This window comes from Anopheles coluzzii, chromosome 2 (genome assembly GCF_943734685.1).
Source record: "Anopheles coluzzii chromosome 2, AcolN3, whole genome shotgun sequence".
Classification (NCBI taxonomy): domain Eukaryota; kingdom Metazoa; phylum Arthropoda; class Insecta; order Diptera; family Culicidae; genus Anopheles; species Anopheles coluzzii.
This window is the reverse complement of record NC_064670.1, coordinates 11,655,260-11,674,021: the sequence shown is the minus strand read 5'-3', so window position 1 is coordinate 11,674,021 and position 18,762 is coordinate 11,655,260. Positions and strand designations below refer to the sequence as shown.

The window sequence follows — 18,762 nt, the reverse complement described above, 5'->3', positions numbered from 1 at the left end:
TTGTTTACTTCGTTTCAGCGGACGGGCGAAAAATAGAAAAAAAGGATTCGCAAGACAAATAGCAACAGAACGACGGATAGCACCGAAACGTACCGCTCGCGTAACTGAGATAAATCCCCCAAATAGTGTGATCTATGAGGTAGCCTTTGTTGCGTGCTGGATGCGTGTCACCGTCCACACTCGATCGTATTGGCACGCGGGTGGGAACGCTTCCAATGAACCCCTTCGACATGGAACCGAACGTACACAATAACGTACCGGACGCTTTTTGCACCGAGCGTATTCGCTTTCGCCGGCTACGGTCACAAAACATAGTGCATCGGCTGAGGAGTAGGGAGACGGGCCACCGGCATCGTACCCCGCGGCACGCGATCCGCGAGCTGTACCAGAACGTGTACCCGAACCTAACCGTCGTCAATGTGGAGCGGCCACCGTGCTATCTGCGAAAGTTCAGCCCGGACGGGAAGTATCTGATTGCGTTTTCCTCCGACCAGGCGGCGCTCGAGATTTACGAGTATCAGGGCTGCGCGGCGGCCGGCGAACTGCTCAGCAGCTGGGACGACACCGAGCTGATGGTGGATTACGAGCCCGGGCACAGCAGCGTCATCCGGGGCAAGATTTTCGACCAGCTGTTCAAGCTGAAGCACGTGGTGAACCTGGAGAACCACGAAAAGCATCTGAACCGGGAGTGCAGCCTGTTCACGAACGACGGCCGGTACGTGATCGTCGGTGCCGCTTCGTTCATACCGGAGGAAAACCGGCCCCACTTCTACGAGCTGTACACGAACAACGAGGTCATCAAACCGACGGCCGGCTGCCCGCTCGAGGACTACACGCTCTACATCATCGATCTGCACTTTGGGCGCATCTCGCACGCGCGAGACTTTCGCGTGGACAAGATCATCCTGTCGCACAACCAGGGCGTCTACCTGTACAACAGTACGCTCGCGATCCTGTCGATACACCACCAGTCGATGTACATCTTCTCGATCGCCGACGGGACGTTCTTTCCCGAGCGTACGATCGGGCGGTTTTGCAGCGGCGAGGACGAGCGGTACTACACGAGCGCGTTCCTGACCGAGCGGGGCAGTGCGCCGCCGCCCCGCGCCTTCCGCGAGCCGGCGATAAACAGCCTGAAGCACCGCATACTGGTGTTTCTGTTCCGGCAGGCCAAGGCGCAGGTCGACAGCGGGGAGGATGGGCTGGCGCTGCGCAAGTTTTACCGCCGGTTCGACGAGTACAAGGATCTGCGCATGTGGAAGATGCAGCTGCTCGACGACGATCTGCTGCTGATCAAGTACGCGCACGAGGACGTGGTCACGCTGAAGGCGCACGAACCGAACAGCCAGTACTCGATGTTCGTGGTGTACCACATCTGGGACATGCAGATCGTCGCCGTGTACAGCAATCAGTCGACGCAGCTGCTCGAGCTGTACGAAAACTTTTGCGACAGCTTTCGGAACGCGTCGCACAACCACCGGACACCGTTTGCCTGCTCGCCGAGCAACAACCTGTACAGCCGGTTGCTGCACACGCGCTTCAAGCAGACGATCATTGGTGCGCGCGGCGGCAGCGAGGTGGAGGCAACGAAGCGCATCCTCGCCCAGCTGCCGATCAGTGCGCAGAGCTACACCAGCTCGCCGTACCTCGACCTCGGCCTGTTCAGCTACGACGACAAGTGGGTGTCGGCGATGGAGCGGCCGAAAGCGTGCGCCGAGTTTCCGATCCGGTTCTATGCGCGCGACTCGGGCCTGCTCAAGTTTCGCATCTACGCCGGGATGGGCCATCAGATCACGCCCCATCCGGGGCTGCGCCGGCTGGTGGCGTTTATCTTTCACCCGACCGAACCGTTCGCGATCAGCGTGCAGCGCATCAACACGGACTACATTGCCAACTTCCATCTGCGGCACGTGCCCAGCACCAAGCGCAAGCACGCGTTGCCGCCCAAGACGTAGCCGACGGGGGGGAGGGAGGAAAAAACAAAACGTATGATTTTTATAGATAGAATAAAACAAATCCAAGCTGCATTTGCAAACAAACACCACATTACGGTATGACTATCTTTACTATCCGTGCACAACCGCGAAAGTTTCTTCGCGCGCGCCGGTATTGCGCAACTGGTGGCGCAATTGTTTTCCAAATCGCTCGCGACCGTGTGGCGCCGTCAATTGAACGGCGTTTTGGGGGTTTTGCCGAAGACAAAAAAAACACCTTCGTTCATGCAAAATAGATTAGTATGGACGCGGGTAGGGGTATGCGTAAGCGTAATCAAATTAAAACACACAAACTTTCCAAACCCGCACCACCGTACGTTGACCTGCGGAGGACAGGCCTGACCCCCAGAGCATGTGCGCGGGGGTCAAACGCGGGAACTGTTAGGTTTGGTTTTCGGTCCCGGCACGACCCTACCAAGTTTGGAGCGATATCACCGGGAAAAGGTGAGCATGGCTAATGCTTCCGGCACAAGATGGATTGGGCGAATCTGCTGTTCTGAGCCCTTCGTGATCATGTTTGCTAGAGTTGGCTAGGAAAGCGAAGATAAGCCAAGCCGATAGACAGTGTGTACAATGCGTCCGGCTTCTGAAGGGACCCGCGTCATTAACGGCGTCGAGCGGGCGAGTTTACTATCTCCGTTCCCGTCTACCAGGCACAATGCTGCTCGCTTTTAAAGGTCAGTGTCAATGGGTTACACAAGGTGTAAAGCTGTTACCGATATTCGAGCGCCTTAGTTACGGGGACCTGTACCAGAGCGATTGATTATTACCACGTGTTTTATGTAAATCGGAACCCAACGGTTCCCGCCACACAAAGCGCAAAGGGACCGGCCGGGTCGTTTCGATCGCACTTTTATTGGCCACTGCCACTTTCGTAAGCTGTTTCTTAGCTCCAGCCGAATAATCGCTTGCATGTATGGGTAAATGGATGGAGAACATAATTAGAAGCAGCGTGGTGTACATGTGATCAAGTAAAGATCATTCATATTCAAAAACGTTTATGTTGTATGATCGCGATCGTTCGTGTTTTGCGCCAACATAAAATGCAACCTCTCTCCCACTCTCGTATTCGTATTCGAAAAGTACGACAAATTCCTTCTGGATGGATATGCCAGGAAACCTTCCCGCCACCCCTCTGCTCGCGCTCCTTAGCTAGCGGTGTCACCGTGGTTAATGAAATGGTGGAAGTCGCTTTAATCGAATGCGGAATTGCAAATGCCGGTTCACGAAACCCTTTCCCGCGATCACGGCGGTTGCTGCTGCTGCTGCTGTTGTGTACGCTGCTTAATTGGCCGCGGGTGCCTCCTATCTAACAATTTCTGGATGGGTGCCCCCCGAGCGCGGACGGAGGACCTATAAAACTACCGCCCAACCCTGGGACGGCCGTTCACTCGCAGCTCCGTGGCCTGCCAGTTTGGATGGTGTTTGGTTCGCGTTGGTACTTTGCAGCCTAATTTTGTGTTGGACTGTTTCCGTCTTCCCTGTGGGGTGTAGTGCAATTTTGGGTGTAATCCTTCGGGCCTAAGGTGTGTGGATTGTGTGTGTTTGGTGCGTGGCAGAACGGCAGTGCCCGTGTGCAGTGAGTGCAATAAAAGTGAACCAAATAGACTGAAAGCGTGACGATTTTTAAGCGAACGATCCGGTTGCCAAAGAAGATCTAAACAAGCGTAGCACAGCCTGCTGCGATCTAATTGTGAGAAGCGAGCGGTGAACATTTGCGACCAACCACCGCCACCGAAAATGGAATCGAAGGATACGGATGCGTTGGCGTTCCGAGCGAAACCACCCTGCCCGGGGGATGAGATTGTGATTTCCGGCATTGCCGGCCGCTTTCCCAACTCGGACAATGTGAAGGAGTACGGGTACAATCTGTTCAACAAGATCGACATGGTGGACGATCTGGAGACGCGCTGGCGGCACAGTAACGTGGAGATTCCGCGCCGCATGGGCAAGGTGAACAATCTCGAGAAGTTTGACGCCACGTTCTTCGGTGTGCACTTCAAGCAGGTAGGTTTTTGGTGCCTAAAACGAAAGCGGGAGCCCACGCTAACACGCTTCTCTATGTGGATTCCATTCCCCCTTTCATCCCTTCATCCACACAGGCACACACGATGGATCCGCAGTGTCGTATTCTGGTCGAGCACGCGTACGAAGCGGCCATCGATGCGGGCGTCAATCCGAAATCGCTGCGAGGTTCGCGCACGGGCGTGTTCGTCGGCGCGTGCTTCGCCGAGTCGGAAAAGACCTGGTTCTACGAGAAGATCTCGTCCGGCGGGTTCGGCATTACCGGGTGCTCCCGTGCGATGATGGCGAACCGCATCTCGTACACGATGGGGCTGAACGGGCCCTCCTTCCTGCTCGATACCGCGTGCAGCAGCTCGATGTACGCGCTCGACTGTGCGTTCAACGCGATCCGCAACGGTGAGTGCGATGCTGCGATCGTCGGTGGCTCCAACCTGCTGCTGCATCCGTACGTGACGCTGCAGTTTGCCCGGCTCGGCGTGCTGGCGGCGGACGGGTACTGCCGGCCGTTCGATAAGGACGCATCGGGCTACACGCGCTCGGAAGCGATCTGCGTGATGTACCTGCAGAAGGCGAAGGACGCGAAGCGCGTGTACGCGAACGTCGTCTACTCGAAGACGAACTGCGACGGGTTTAAGGAGGAAGGCATCACCTACCCGTCGGGCGTGATGCAGCGCAAGCTGCTCACCGAGTTTTACAGCGAGATTCAGCTCGATCCTGCCACGGTCGACTATGTGGAGGCGCACAGCACCGGTACGGTGGTCGGCGATCCGGAGGAGTGCGCTGGGCTGGACAAGATTTTCTGCGCCGGGCGCAAAAAGCCACTGCCCGTCGGTTCGGTCAAGTCAAACATTGGCCATTCGGAGTCGAGCTCGGGCATCTGTTCGCTGATCAAGTGCATCCTGGCGCTCGAGGCGCGGCTCATCCCGCCCAACATCAACTTCCGCGAGATTCGTCGCGACATTCCGTCGCTGGTGGAGGGTCGGCTGAAGGTGGTGTCGGAGACGGAGCCACTGGACGGTCCGCTGATTGCCGTCAACTCGTTCGGGTTCGGCGGGGCCAATGCGCACGCCCTGCTGTACGGCAACACGAAGGAGAAGGTTAACCACGGGCTGCCAACGGACAACTTGCCCCGCCTGATCACGTGGTCCGGCCGTACGGAGGAAGCCATTGACGCGGTGCTCACGGACATGAGCAATCGCCATCTGGACGCAGAGTACGTCGCACTGCTGCACAACGTGCAGAGCGAATCCATTCCCGGCAATGTGTTCCGTGGGTATGGGCTGTACGCGAAGGACGGTACGGAGAATGCGATCTGTCTGGGGCGGGACACGCAGCACTACACCGGTCTGAAGCGGCCGCTCGTCTGGGTGTTCAGCGGTATGGGCTCGCAGTGGAGCGAGATGGGTACGTCGCTGATGGAGATACCCGTGTTCCGGCAGGCGATCGAGCACTGCCACCGCGTGCTGGAGAAGCGCGGCCTCAACCTGATCGAGATCCTCACGTCGAAGAGCTGCAAGTACGACAACATTCTGCACTCGTTCGTCGGCATTGCCGCGGTACAGATCGGTATCGTGGATGTGCTGCGCTCGCTCGACCTCGAGCCGGACTTTGTGATCGGCCATTCGGTCGGTGAGCTGGGTTGTGCGTACGCCGACCGTTGCTTCACCGCCGAGCAGATGATCCTGTCCGCGTACTCGCGCGGCATGGCCAGTCTGGAGACGAAGACCGTGTTCGGTTCGATGGCGGCGGTTGGGCTGGGCTTCCGCAAGATCCGCACGATGCTACCGCCCGGCATTGAGGTGGCCTGCCACAACGGACCAGACTCGTGTACGATTTCGGGCCCGAAGGAGAACGTCGAAGCGTTCGTGGCGCAGCTCACCGAGAAGGGCATCTTTGCGAAGGAGGTGCCGTGCTCGAACATTCCCTACCACAGCAAGTATATCGCGGAGATGGGCCCGAGGCTGCTGGCCCGCCTGAACGAGGTCATTCCCGAGCCGCAGAAGCGCTCGCCCAAGTGGTTGAGCTCGTCGGTGCCCAAGATTCGGTGGGACCAGCCGGACAGCCAGTACTCGTCCGCCCACTACCACACGAACAATCTGCTCAGCCCGGTGCTGTTCGAGGAGACGTCCGCCCTGCTGCCGAACAATGCGCTCACGATCGAGATTGCGCCGCACGGATTGCTGCAGGCGATCCTGAAGAAATCCATGCCCAACGCCATCCACATTGGGCTGACCAAGCGCGGCAACAAGGACAATGTGCAGTACATGTTTAACGCGCTCGGAAAGTGAGTAACGGGGCGCTGTTAGGTTCCGCTTGTAGGTTCCGACCCTACAACGCACTAAAATATCTCTTTTCTCGCTTTCAGACTGTATATCAACGGTTTGGACATTCCGGTCGCCCGGCTGTATCCGCCGGTTGCGTTCCCGGTGTCTCGCGGCACGCCGATGATTTCGCACCTGATCCGGTGGGACCATTCGGAAGATTGGTTCGTGACCAAGTTCGAGATGCAAAAGTCGACCAAGAGCGGCGAACGGCGGGTGAAGATTAAGCTGAACGACGAAGATTACAGCTACATCGCCGGGCACGTGATTGACGGGCGTGTCCTGTTCCCCGCCACGGCCTACCTGCATCTGGCCTGGGAAACGCTGGCGATGGTAAAGGGCCCAATGTACTTCGATCTGGAGGTGGAGTTCGAGGACGTCAAGTTCCTGCGCGCGACCTCCATCACGAAGGATCAGGAGATAGAGTTTACCGTGATGCTGCAGCCCGGCACCGGTCGGTTCGAAATTACCGAAGGCACGGCAGCCGTCGTCACCGGGTACGTGCGGCACGTGGAGAACATTACGCTGTCGGAAATTCCCGACCCACCGGCGAACGATATGCCGGTGCTGGCGACGCGCGACTTCTACAAGGAGTTGCGCCTGCGCGGCTACCACTACAGCGGTGCGTTCCGTTCAGTGCTGGAGGCCCGCTCGGACAGTGCGTGCGGCAAGATCAACTGGGAGCTGAACTGGGTCTCGTTCCTGGACTGCCTGCTGCAGTGCTGCATCATCGGCAAGGACACGCGCACCCTGATGATCCCCACCTGCATCGAGCGTATGCGCATCGATCCGCGCATGCATCTGGCGATCGCGAACACGATGGAGGAGGGCAGCCAGGTGTTTGAGTTCAAGAACTCGCGCGTGCTCAACACGATCCGGTGCGGCGGTATCGAGATCGTTGGCCTGCAGGCTAGCACGGTCGCACGCCGCAAACCGCCGGGCATTCCGGTGCTGGAGTCGTACCAGTTTGTGTCCCATCTGCCCGCACCGACGCTTTCGAAGGGCGACGCCATCCGGGTGTGCGTGCAGCTGGCGCTGGAAAACATTCCCGTGCCGAAGGTGAAAGTGGTCGAGGTGGACTTTGGCGAGAGCGTCCCGATCACGCCGCTGTTTGCCGATGCGCTGGCCGATCTGCCGCTGGTAACGGCGGACCTGATGTTCCTGAGCCGGCAGCAGCTGTCGCTCGGTGGTGTGCACGTCGAGGACGGCAAGCTGTCCACGCAGACCAACTCGCTGTTCCTCGTGTCGACCAACTGTCTCGGCCGGCCGGAGTTTGTGGAGGAGTCGGTGGCGAGCCTGCACGAGAGCGGCTACCTGCTGAGCCGCGAGGCGGCCAACCTCGTGGTGGATAGTATTGTGCCGCCGGCCGGCTTCCAGCTGCTGGCCGTGCTGCCCGTGCCCGACCACGAGACGCTGGTGCTGCTGCAGCGCATCAAGCGCAAGTTTATGGCCGTACCGACGATCGTGCGCATTCCGCCGCTGGACGACCGGTACGAGTGGATCGGCACGCTGAAGGACGCGATCAAGGCCGGACCGGTGATTGCGGTTGCCCAGGGTGACGTCAACTCGGGCATCGTGGGCCTGATCAACTGCATCCGCAGGGAACCGGACGGTGGCATGGTGAGCTGCGTGTTTGTGGACGATCCGGCTGCGCCACCGTTCGATCTGGACAGTCCCGTGTTCAAGGGCCAGCTGAAACTCGGCCTGGCGATCAACGTGTACCGTAAAGGACGCTGGGGAAGCTTCCGACATCTCCAACTGGTGCAGAAGATTGAGTCGAAGCCGAGGCGCAACCACTGCTACGCGAACGCACTGGTCAAGGGCGATCTGTCCTCGATGACGTGGCTCAGCGGTCCGTTCAACCATGGCCGGCCGAAGGGCGAGCTGGTGAAGGTGGTGTACAGCTCGCTCAACTTCCGCGACGTCATGTTCGCGACCGGTAAGCTGTCGTCCGACTTTGCCAATCTGTCCCGCGTCGAGCAGCAGTGCGAGCTGGGCTTCGAGTACTCCGGCATCGGCGAGACTGGGCGCCGCATCATGGGCATGGTGACTACCGGCGCGATGGCAACGCACGTGGAGTGCGACGATACGCTCACGTGGACCGTGCCGGAGAAGTGGTCGCTCGAGGAGGCTGCCACCGTGCCGGTCGTGTACGTGACCGTGTACTGTGCGCTGTTCATCAACGCGCACATCCAGAAGGGCCAGTCGATTCTGATCCATGCCGGCAGCGGCGGCATTGGGTTGGCCGCCATTCGCGTCTGTCTCGCGTACGGGCTGGAAGTGTACACGACCGTCGGCACGGAGGCCAAGAAAGACTTCCTGCTTCAGACGTTCCCGCAGCTGAAGGCGGACAACATCGGCAACTCGCGCGACACCTCCTTCGAGCGTATGATTATGCTGCGCACCAATGGGCAGGGTGTGGATTACGTGCTGAACTCGCTCGCGGACGATAAGCTGCAGGCGTCGGTACGCTGCTTGGGCAAGTACGGAAAGTTCCTGGAGATCGGCAAGTACGATATGGCCAACGACTCCAAGCTCGGACTGAACCGATTCCTGCGCGCGCTTTCATTTACGGCCGTTCTGGTGGACTTCCTGTTCACGGCACCGCAGGAGGAGAAGATGGTAAGACTGGGGGAGGTTGGGCTGAATGATAGGAGTATGTTCATCAATCATATCGTCTCTTTGTCTTCCTCCAGGTACTGCGCAACATGCTCGATAAGGACATTAAGAGTGGCGTGATCGTGCCGCTGAAGACCAACGTGTTCCCTGCCGGTGACATTGAGCAAGCGTTCCGCTTCCTGGCCAGCGGTAAGCACGTTGGAAAGGTGTTGCTAAAGCTGCGCGAATCACCGAACGATGAGGACTCGGTCCCGATCAGCTACCTGCCGCGCGTCTACTGCAATCCGGATCGATCGTACATCATTGCCGGCGGGCTGGGCGGTTTCGGTCTGGAGTTGGCTGACTGGCTGGTGCTGCGCGGCTGCCGTAAAGTGGTGATCAGCTCAAGCCGTGGTCTTTCTAAACCCTACCAGCTGTACCGCATCAAGTAAGTGGTATCTTTGGGGCGAACCGGGGTTGGGGTCGCTAGCGATCTGAGCGTAATAATGAACCCGTTTTTTTCTACCCTCGCTAGGATTTGGGAGACGTACGGCGTGAAGGTGGTGATCAGCACGGATGACATCGCTACGCGGGCCGGTTGCGAGGCGTTGATCAGCACCGCCAACAAGCTCGGACCCGTCGGCGGTATCTTTAACCTGGCCGTGCAGCTGCGGGATGGCATCTTCGAGAACCAATCGGTGGACCGGTTCCGGGAGTGTATGGCGCCGAAGGCCATCGCCACGCAGTACCTGGACGAGGTGAGCCGTCGCGTCTGCCCGCAGCTGGAATACTTCGTCATCTTCTCCAGCGTGTCGTGCGGACGGGGAAATGCGGGCCAGAGCAACTACGGCATGGCGAACTCGGTGATGGAGCGCATCATCGAGCGGCGCTGGGCCGATGGGCTGCCGGCGAAGGCCGTCCAGTGGGGTGCGGTCGGAGAGGTCGGTCTCGTGGCCGACATGCAGGAGGACAAGCTGGACATGGAGATTGGCGGTACGCTGCAGCAGCGCATCAGCTCGTGCCTGCAGGAGCTGGACCCGCTGCTAACGACGCCGGAACCGATCGTGGCCAGCATGGTGGTGGCGGAGAAGCGCGTCCGCACCAGCGGCAAGGAGAACATCATCGAGAGCGTGATGAACATCATGAGCATCCGCGACATCAAGTCGATCTCGATGGACACGACGCTGTCCGAGCTGGGCATGGATTCGCTGATGGCGGTCGAGATCAAGCAGACGCTCGAGCGCGAATACGAGCTGTTCCTGACGCCGCAGGACCTGCGCTCGCTCACCTTCATGAAGCTGCAGGAGCTGACCGAGGCGAAGGCGGCCGCGGCGGACGAGAATGTCAAGCTGAAGCTGGCCAACGAGAAAACGCCCACGGGCGTGGCGATGCTGCTCCGCAATCTGGGCGACGAGTTCAACAGCCAGCACACGATACTGCGCCTGCAGTCGGAGAACGACTCGAAGAAGTACAACGCGTGCGTGCTGTTCATGCCCGGCATCGAGGGGGTGGCCGGTAACGCGTGGCACAACATCGCAGCCCAGCTGTCGCTGCCGACGTTCATCACGCAGCTGACGCACACGATCGACATGACGACGGTGGAGGAGATCGGCCGCTTCCTGGCGCCCGAGCTGATCGAGAACGTGTTCAAGGGCACGGAGCACTTCTACCTGGTCGGGTACTCGTTCGGCGCGTTCGTGACGCTCGAGCTGGCCCGCATCCTCGAGGAGACGGGCATGCGCGGCCAGATACTGCTGATCGACGGGGCGCCCAAGTTCCTGCGCAAGCTTGCCATCGACCAGATGACGGAGAACTACACCGACGACAGCATACAGGTGGTGCTGACCTCCGGCATCGTGAACACCATCTTCCCGGAGGAAAACATGGACGTGCTGCCGCTGCTGGCCGCCTGCACCACGTTCGACGAGCGCATCGACAAGCTGCTCGAGCTGTCCAAGGATCAGAACCTCTACTCGGAGGCGTACCTGCGCATGATGCCGAAGGCACTGTTCAACCGCATCAAGATCGCGCTCGAAACCGACCTCGACCATCCGCGGCCGGTCCAGTCGCCCATTCTGCTCGTGCGCCCGACCGAGGTGTCGGTGGTGGACATCGAGGAGGATTACGACCTGTCCCGGTACACCGACGGCAACGTGAGCCTGAAGTTCGTCGAGGGTAACCACATCACGATGCTGGACAACCCGAAGCTTGTACAAATCATTGCCGATTCCGATCCGGTGCTGGAGTCGGATCGCTGCTTCCAGAAGTACCTGCAGAGTAACTCCGTCGCGGAGTAAGGCGGTAGTGGGCAGCGTGCTGGCCTCTTGCTAGTATAAGGGGACTCTGGGGGGATCGATTTTGAAGGATCAGGGAACACTTCTGGTGCCGCTGCCAGTGCCAAACTGCTTTACTTTCGACCGGAGGGAAGGGAGGGGGATTGTGCATGATTGTTACGGGGGGGTTGAAGCTTGAATTACTTGTTCAAAGTTAGTGCAAACAGAAGCTAGGGAATCCAACAGCGACAAAATATCATCTCAATACAATACATTTAGAAATTTTAAAGACAACATTTTTTGGATACATTTGTGTTTTGAATTGTTTGATAATGAAAGAAATGTAGGCGAAAGATTCTCGTGAGAAATGGTATTGTCGTCATCCAAGGCCCGGTAGCGCATATGTTAATCGCTGCAATCTTTGCTCATGAGATTGTAACGAACGGTCATTAATCCTATAATCCTCTTTAACGTGGCATGAAATACATTTACATTTCTACATTTTTCTATAAAACGGTAACTATCCTTGTTGAGGTTATGATGTCTGTAACAATTCCCGGACGATACCGTCGCAGCAAATTTGCTATTTTCTACGTTTTCTAATACCTCCGATATCAAAACACTTACCTGCAACTGACAAAATGCTATTTATCGGCCGAAAAAATGGCTAATTTCCTTCGCCGGCTCAACGTTTCCCTTCAACGTGTGGCGTTTCCGTATTTACATTTGGATATTTTTGAACCGCCGCCTGCGCCGATTCAAAGTCCAATACCAAAATGACACTCAGCTGTGGAAAAGTCTGCAGATTACCACAGTTCATTCCCGCACTGTCAAACGCACTGCTTATGCAACTGTCATTGACAGCGCAGAAAAACAACAAATAACAACACATTGCGTTTCGGTGATCGCCGGAACAACGCGGACACTGTGTTTTACGATTTTGTGCAATTAAAGGCAGTGTTTTTCCCCCCACAATGATGCTGTTCAGTGTTACACGCACGCTGCTTCGAGGGGCCCAACGATTCGACATTCACCGGAACCGGGATGTGCACCGATGGGTGGCACCAACGTTGCGCGAACTTCGCCGGCGCCGGGAAAAGATGGGCCCGGAAGCTGCGCTGCCCCGATCGTCCCACTCCGACTGGAACTATAGTGCAGAAATCTTTGCCTTTGGCAAACGATTGCAAGAGTCGTTCGATGCAAACGTGCTACAGCAAGCCTTTACGCATCAATCGTTCATCGAGCAGGAAACGCGCAAACAGGCAGCAGTTGGCATTGAGCAACCGGTGCTAGGCGTGAGCGACAACAGGGAGCTGATTGCGCAAGGCGAACAGTTGGTTGCGGAGTACGTAGAGGCTTTCCTGTTGACGGCGCTGCCACGCTTACCGCGTCAATTTATCGCTTCCGTGAGGGAGGCACTCACCAGCGAAGCGCAGCTCGCCCACGTATCGGCCCATCTCGGAACGAAGGACATCATCATGGCGGCGGAGTTCCCCATCGATGACGCTCTGCTGGCATCGACGCTGAAAGCCATCGTTGCGGCACTCCAACGCTCTTCGGGCGATGAGCGTTGCTTCCTGTTCGTGCGCGACTTCCTGTGCGGTCAGCTAAACCAGCGCGACCTGTACGAGTATCTGGAGATAGCCGATCCGCTTCGGACGCTGCAGGAGTACTGCAAAGAGCGAGGCCTTGCCGACCCGGAACCGCGCCTTATCGGCAATGTTGGAAGGAACACGCTGCTGGCAGCGCACCAGGTTGGCATTTACAGTGACCGCAAGCTGCTGGGCACGGGCTACGGAGAGAGCCAGACGGTCGCAGTGGAGGAGGCTGCTCGGGACTGTCTGCGGCAGCTGTTCGGAACCGAGCTGCACATGAAACCGGTCGATTTCACGCTAACCTTGTCGGATTGTGCACAACATTTAACACGCCGTTCCGCTAGTGGTAAGGTTGAGAAGCGACAGTGAGAATGATTGAACGGTGTGTGTTTCCCAGTTCCTGCTGAGTGGCCAGCCTTCATCCCGCCAGCGTTCAGAGCAGAGTGGTGTAATTTATTGTACAAAAACAGAAAACAAATCACACCGGAAACGAACGAATAAATTAGTCCTATCAAATACGCTAACCCACCATCCAGCGGGAGGTTTTGCACTTTCTCGTCTAAATCTCGTCACCGCGGTGTGTCACGTTGATGCTTAAGGTCCCCCACCAGTGTCGGATATCAAACGGCCATCTTTATCCTTTAACCGGATGCGTCCATTCGAGTACCGGGACTCCTGGCTGCCGTCGGGATACACGAACTTAACCGTCCCATCTGGATAGATGCGCCGCTTGTGGGCCTTGGTGTGGATCTCAACCTGCCCGTTCGGTAGATTTATCTCTTTGTCATCGTTTTTGCGGATGATTACCGTCGTACCGTCTGGATACTTCCACTCTTCGGCTATGTCTGCACTGTTCGGGTTCGTTGTGCGTATAGATCCGTTTGGAAAGTGAACCTCCGTCGATCCGTCTTTAAAACGGTGCTCCGTTTGGCCACTAAAAGGGGGGGGGGAGAAACAAATTAAAAAAGGTCCTTTACCATGCAGAACTCGAACTGTGAGCTACTTACTCAGGAAACTCTAGTATTTCCAGCCCATCCAGATAGGTCGTGTGCCAGGTATTGGTCTCGAAGTAGTAGTACTTGGTCGTACCCTCGGTCATATTCGTTTCCTTGATGTCCTTGTTGAAGTACAGCATCCGTATGATCAATCCGTCCGCTGATATTTTCTTCAAATTGCCATTCGGATACCAAATGTCCCGGCTGCCGTCCGCATTCACGATTTCACGCTTCATGCTCTTGATCATCTCCGCCGCTTCCGGTGTCCGGTCGAGTAGATCGCACTGGGTGAGCGGGTTTTCTTTGCGCACCAAGCCTTGCCGTGGTACAGCCGTATCTTCGTTTAGGTTTACCGCGTTAAAGAGCGTTTTGCGTACGGCAGGATTCTTAGGGAAGTACGATGACTGCACTGCAGAACTATCCTGCGCCGAGCTGGAATTTTCACCAATCGCCTCGTCATCGTCCTCGTCATCGTCATCATCGCCCTCGTCTTCGGTACTCTTATTTCCATTCACAGGACGATCGGAATCATCATCAGAGGAATCATGTTGTGCATAAAACCTATTTCCATTATTTTCGTCCGTTTCGGAACTCAAACCTTCCTGCTGCTCCAAAATGCGGACAGCTTTAGTACGCATTGTAACTTTCCCCCGCATCGGCGGATGGCTTGTAACCTTTGCCCTCGCAACCTGCACCGACGCCTTGCTTACCTTCGACTCACCAACTTGTTGCGTTTTAGGGCGGTTCGGTTGTAAGCCTCTTTTAGATTTATCCTGCGCAGCGGCTGCATTCACTTCTTTGGACTCTTGCCGTTCGGCGGCGGACTCGGTACCGCCGGCTGCCAGCTTGGCAATGTTGCGATTGATTTCCACCAACATCCGACTGTTGTTTTGCCGCTTCAGGCGCGTATTTTCCGTCTCGAGCCGCCGGTTGTCCTTCTTTGTCACCTCGAGCTCCAGCCGCACCTCCTGCAACTCTTTCTCTACCGTTTTCAGCTGCGCCCGAAACCGCGCCAACGACGCACTGTGCTTTGCTTCACGCTCCTTCTGCTGCTTGCGCATCTCGGCCAGCTCCTCATTTAGGCGCAGAATTTCCTCCCGGTCCTTTTTGTTCGGTTTCTGCGCTTCGCGCAGCGCTTGCTTCCGTTCCGTTTCGATCTTCATACGCTCGTCGTGAAAGTAGACCTCCATCTTGATGCGCTCATCATTCATGTGCTCTTCCAGCTCTTCCCGTTCCTGCTGCAGCTTGAGCCGCTCCAGCTCGTGCTCCTGCTTGGCCTGTATAAGCTCCGCGTTTTCGCGTCGATAGTTGTCGATTTCCCGTTCCAGTTCGGTCAGCCGCTGCTTCAACAGTTCGCTCTTCGCAAGGATCTCGCTGCGAAGGGTATCGTCAACGTTTACACCCGCCACCGTTGTGTCCTCGGTTTCCGACTGCCCATTGGCACTGTCCACCGTTGCGTCGTCGTCGTCATCGTCCTCAGCGCATTCTTTAGTCCGCCCTTTCTCCTCCTCCTCCTCCTCCTCCTCGCCACTTTCGCTAGCTTGGCCTGTTTGTTCGTGCGATTCAGAACGTGTAATCATTTTATCATTTGGCGTGGACATTTTGCTAGACGTAATTCGTTGCATGCGGTGGTACGTCTCGTGTTCGGTAACGTCCGTGTCCTCTCCCGCGCTACATTTTGAACCATCCTCAGCAAAGTGAACGTGTGCCTGGTCATCATCGCTTTCATCGGAGTCACCCTCCTTAAGGTCTGCTCGTGATGGTGGCGGAGAAAGCCGATCCTTCACAATAACTTCCTCCTGGCGTACCAGTGCCGTACCGGTTCCTGGCGACTCGTACATACTTTCGTCATTTGTAAGCGTTTCTTCGTTCGCGGTTGACTCGTTTGCCGCTATAAAGCGGAGTATGCTACTCGAGTTGGGGCTAAAATTCTTACCTACTACCTTCTTCTCGAGCAGTTCGAAAAAGTTTAGATCACGCTGCTCTTTCGACACCTTGGGTGGAACCGCTGGATCGAGGAGCCTTTTCTTCCACGGCAGATTCGGCTTTGCGGGTGGTTTTTCGACCATTTTTTCAATCATATCTGTAACTGAAAACCGTTTCACTCTGTCAGCCAACAGCTGATCGGTCTCGTTCGTGTGCGCGTCCTGCTTAGTCGCCTCGGCATTGATCGTAGGAAGTGATCCACCCATGCGTCGCGTGCTAATGAGCTTTTTATCCTGCACCCGGTTAATGTCCAGCACGATGCCTTGGTCACTCTTGTTGCGCAGTTTTTTCTCGACCGGTGGTTGTTTTACTTCCACCTTTCCCTGTTTGCTGCCTGACGCGCGAGAGGCTTTCGAAGCCAACGAACTAACGCCATCACTTTGCTGCTGCCGGGGTTCACCCTTGCGATTGCTTCTCTCTCTGTTATGGTTAGCAAATTTGTATTTAGGTAAATTTTCTAGCTTAAACTTATCCGGATCTACTTTAAACCTGGCACGCAATCCTTCGCCTCGCTTCAAGAAACGCTTTTTCGGGACGTTTTTCGTCTTTTGCAAAGCCTGCGCCTGTTCGGCTGTCGGTTGCTCATTTTCCGAATCGAATACGGTCGTATCATCCCTGCCGGACGCCGCTTGCTGCTGTAACCGCTCGGACGCTAGCTGCGCCTGTAGATTTGTCTCCTCGTATTCCGGCTCGCTGTCATCTTCCGCGTACGATTCCTCGCCACCACCGTCATCACCGGCATTATCGAGCGAGTGCTGCCGCAGTCCCAACACTTCGTACATTTTCTGCTGCTCCCGTTCCAGTAGCTGCTGCTGGGCGAGATGCTTTTCCAGCAGGACGCGCTGTTGCTCCTCCTGCCATTGTTTCAGCTGCTCCAGCCGGACGAGTATGCTACGCGGGGAGTCCGCCATGGTGCGCAATTAAAACCTCACTTTACACATTAAATCAGCAGCCGATCGACATATTAAAAGGATAACACTAAATGGAAAACACGCAATAAAGCTTGTTTCCTATATTGCACTGAGCATCGTTTTACGAGGACCGTTGTACATTCGACGAAACGTCAGTTGCCATGGGAAAGCGCGGAACTGTTGTATGAAAATGTTTTGAAATTAAAACGCCGTTTGACGTTTCACTCTGGTCACTCTGCCCACAGGGCAAGGCGAGCTTTCTGGCGGCCACCCTCAAATGCCCTCGTTCGAAACGTGGAAATCTACTATTACTTAAAAATCCGTCGCCAAATTGGAGGGTTTGTCAATGCGATTTTCCCTCGCTGGCGACGGTTTTTTTTAGTTTTTGTGGCGGTTTTTGACGTTTCTCTCTCTCGAAAGCTCGCCTTGCCCCGTGGGCAGAGTGACCAGAGTGAAACGTATAATCTGGCCACACTGGTCTCACAATATTTACCATTGCTGCAGCACGTCAAAGAAAAAACAACAAAACAAAAAAGGCAAAGAAAAATCCATACTTTTTTGCGTGCTCCGAACAATTTGTGGAATTTTGCTGTGTTTATTTATGTTTGAAATAAAGAAAAGCGCCATACAATAGTTCGGGCAGTTGCGGGAAAGTTCTGGAACGTGCGAGCACCTTCCACGGGGTTGGATTTCCATAACTACGCACACATACAAAGACACACCATCGCTCGGCGACGCATCGAGATGGCATCCCATTCTAGTTTCTACCAGGGAACGAAGCGGATCTCTCCCCTCAAGATCAGGTTCGATCAGTGCAGCATTCGTTAACTGTTCTGTGCAGCGTTTTTCGGTTCTCTAGTTACCCACTGTATACATTTTAGAAATCCGAGCATACTGCCATCACAAATAATGCCCTCACCTACGGGTGCACCGTTCAACTTTGCCGAAATGCCCTGGTCGTACGGGATGAAACCGGGGCAAGTGATGGAATTCAATGCAGTTATCCGACCAAGCCCCATCACGGGACCACCCTCGCCCATCCCCCAGATGCCATCCGGTAGCAGTCCACCATCGTTTGGACCCGCGCCGGTCTCCTTCCTGCCGGAACTCAGAAAACGAAAGCCCGATCCCGACGTCATCCCAATGTAAGTAATGCACGTTCGTCTGAAGAGTGTGGAGAACAGCCGAGTGACGCTTTTTTCCCTACTACCATTCTCCACCAGTCCATCGAAGCAATTTCTCACCGAGGAAGTAATGTCGTCGCATTTCAACAATCTGCACCTTTCCACCGAATACACCGCACACGACATCCGTACGCAGACGTCCACAGCTGACCCTCGTGCCCACTCCAGCCGAGAAGAGGACATGCTGTTGGGCGATGCGGGCAATGTTTCGGACGACGCGGACGCGTACCACGTGTGCATGTCGCCGCAGGAGCTGGAGGAACGGTTAAAGAAAGCACAGCGCATCGCGATCTGCGAGGAGGTGCGCCGGTTGGACGGCCGGGGCGAAATCTTGCCCAAAGCGTTGCTGCAGCGCATCGAAAAGCCGTGCACTGCGCTGATGATCTGGCAGCCGCCCCAGGAGCGCGTGCAGTCCGTGCTCTCGAAGGTTGCCCAACAGTTGGAGGAACGGGAGCGTGAGGAGCGGAAAGCGATGAAAAATAACAATAACAGCGAAGCTGCACCAGACTCGATGGCCATCAGTGACGAACCTCTGCCGGATCTGCCCGATTACGACGAGGATTTGGATTTTGAGCCGGACGGGAGCGGCGCGGGCTGGCCGCAGGGATCAGCAGCGCCGGATCCGGCCACGATGGACGTTGAAATGTAGCTTTTAGAGGGATGCAAAGGCGAGCTTCTCTTTGTCATGTAACAATCCTAAGTAATCATGCTGTACAGTTTTTGGCGTGCTCTAACGTGATTTGCGCGAAGAAAAATTAATGTAAGGAAAATAAGCGGTGTCTTGTTTCTTCTTTTTTCTTTTTACAATGTTGTCCTTTCGATAGGGTCCGTAAGCCAGTAAGGAATAAATTTAAATGCTTCTTGAATGTTTCTGACTGAT

At 55.9% G+C, this 18,762-nt stretch overlaps 5 protein-coding genes across 5 annotated transcripts; 4 read left to right on the top strand and 1 right to left on the bottom strand.

Moving 5' to 3' along the window:
• Positions 1-22: 22 nt before the first annotated feature.
• LOC120953447 (DET1 homolog) lies at positions 23-2,053 on the top strand. The gene has a single exon (XM_040373360.2). It carries the CDS (start codon positions 216-218, stop codon positions 1,953-1,955), a length of 1,740 nt encoding a protein of 579 aa, XP_040229294.2. The 5' UTR covers positions 23-215; the 3' UTR covers positions 1,956-2,053.
• Positions 2,054-3,357: 1,304 nt separating this feature from the next.
• LOC120953445 (fatty acid synthase) lies at positions 3,358-11,505 on the top strand. The gene is made up of 5 exons (XM_040373357.2): positions 3,358-4,001; positions 4,097-6,303; positions 6,385-8,962; positions 9,037-9,386; positions 9,474-11,505. Exons 1-5 carry the CDS (start codon positions 3,735-3,737, stop codon positions 11,233-11,235), a joined length of 7,164 nt encoding a protein of 2,387 aa, XP_040229291.2. The 5' UTR covers positions 3,358-3,734; the 3' UTR covers positions 11,236-11,505.
• Positions 11,506-12,073: 568 nt separating this feature from the next.
• Positions 12,074-13,330, top strand: LOC120950480 (39S ribosomal protein L44, mitochondrial). Its single transcript, XM_040368546.2, has one exon. The coding sequence runs from the start codon at positions 12,186-12,188 to the stop codon at positions 13,173-13,175; it is 990 nt and encodes a 329-aa protein (XP_040224480.2). The 5' UTR covers positions 12,074-12,185; the 3' UTR covers positions 13,176-13,330.
• On the bottom strand, positions 13,192-16,882 carry LOC120950479 (centromere protein J). Its single transcript, XM_040368545.2, has 2 exons — positions 13,814-16,882; positions 13,192-13,740 (listed from the first exon to the last, which is right to left on the bottom strand). The coding sequence occupies exons 1-2, from the start codon at positions 16,696-16,698 to the stop codon at positions 13,401-13,403; spliced, it is 3,225 nt and encodes a 1,074-aa protein (XP_040224479.2). The 5' UTR covers positions 16,699-16,882; the 3' UTR covers positions 13,192-13,400.
• A 307-nt stretch (positions 16,883-17,189) lies between these two features.
• On the top strand, positions 17,190-18,748 carry LOC120951473 (uncharacterized). Its single transcript, XM_040370234.2, has 3 exons — positions 17,190-17,501; positions 17,580-17,843; positions 17,922-18,748. Exons 1-3 carry the CDS (start codon positions 17,443-17,445, stop codon positions 18,529-18,531), a joined length of 933 nt encoding a protein of 310 aa, XP_040226168.2. The 5' UTR covers positions 17,190-17,442; the 3' UTR covers positions 18,532-18,748.
• The last annotated feature ends 14 nt before the right edge of the window (positions 18,749-18,762 follow it).

Coding starts and splice junctions, on each gene's coding strand:
- LOC120953447 (XM_040373360.2), top strand. CDS start 216: ATGAACCCCTTCGACATGGAACCGAACGTACACAATAACGTACCGGAC.
- LOC120953445 (XM_040373357.2), top strand. CDS start 3,735: ATGGAATCGAAGGATACGGATGCGTTGGCGTTCCGAGCGAAACCACCC. Junction 8,963..9,036: donor CACCGCAGGAGGAGAAGATG/GTAAGACTGGGG, acceptor GTCTTCCTCCAG/GTACTGCGCAACATGCTCGA. Junction 9,387..9,473: donor TACCAGCTGTACCGCATCAA/GTAAGTGGTATC, acceptor TACCCTCGCTAG/GATTTGGGAGACGTACGGCG.
- LOC120950480 (XM_040368546.2), top strand. CDS start 12,186: ATGATGCTGTTCAGTGTTACACGCACGCTGCTTCGAGGGGCCCAACGA.
- LOC120950479 (XM_040368545.2), bottom strand. CDS start 16,698: ATGGCGGACTCCCCGCGTAGCATACTCGTCCGGCTGGAGCAGCTGAAA. Junction 13,741..13,813: donor GAAATACTAGAGTTTCCTGA/GTAAGTAGCTCA, acceptor CCCCCCTTTTAG/TGGCCAAACGGAGCACCGTT.
- LOC120951473 (XM_040370234.2), top strand. CDS start 17,443: ATGGCATCCCATTCTAGTTTCTACCAGGGAACGAAGCGGATCTCTCCC. Junction 17,502..17,579: donor ATCTCTCCCCTCAAGATCAG/GTTCGATCAGTG, acceptor TATACATTTTAG/AAATCCGAGCATACTGCCAT. Junction 17,844..17,921: donor GATCCCGACGTCATCCCAAT/GTAAGTAATGCA, acceptor ATTCTCCACCAG/TCCATCGAAGCAATTTCTCA.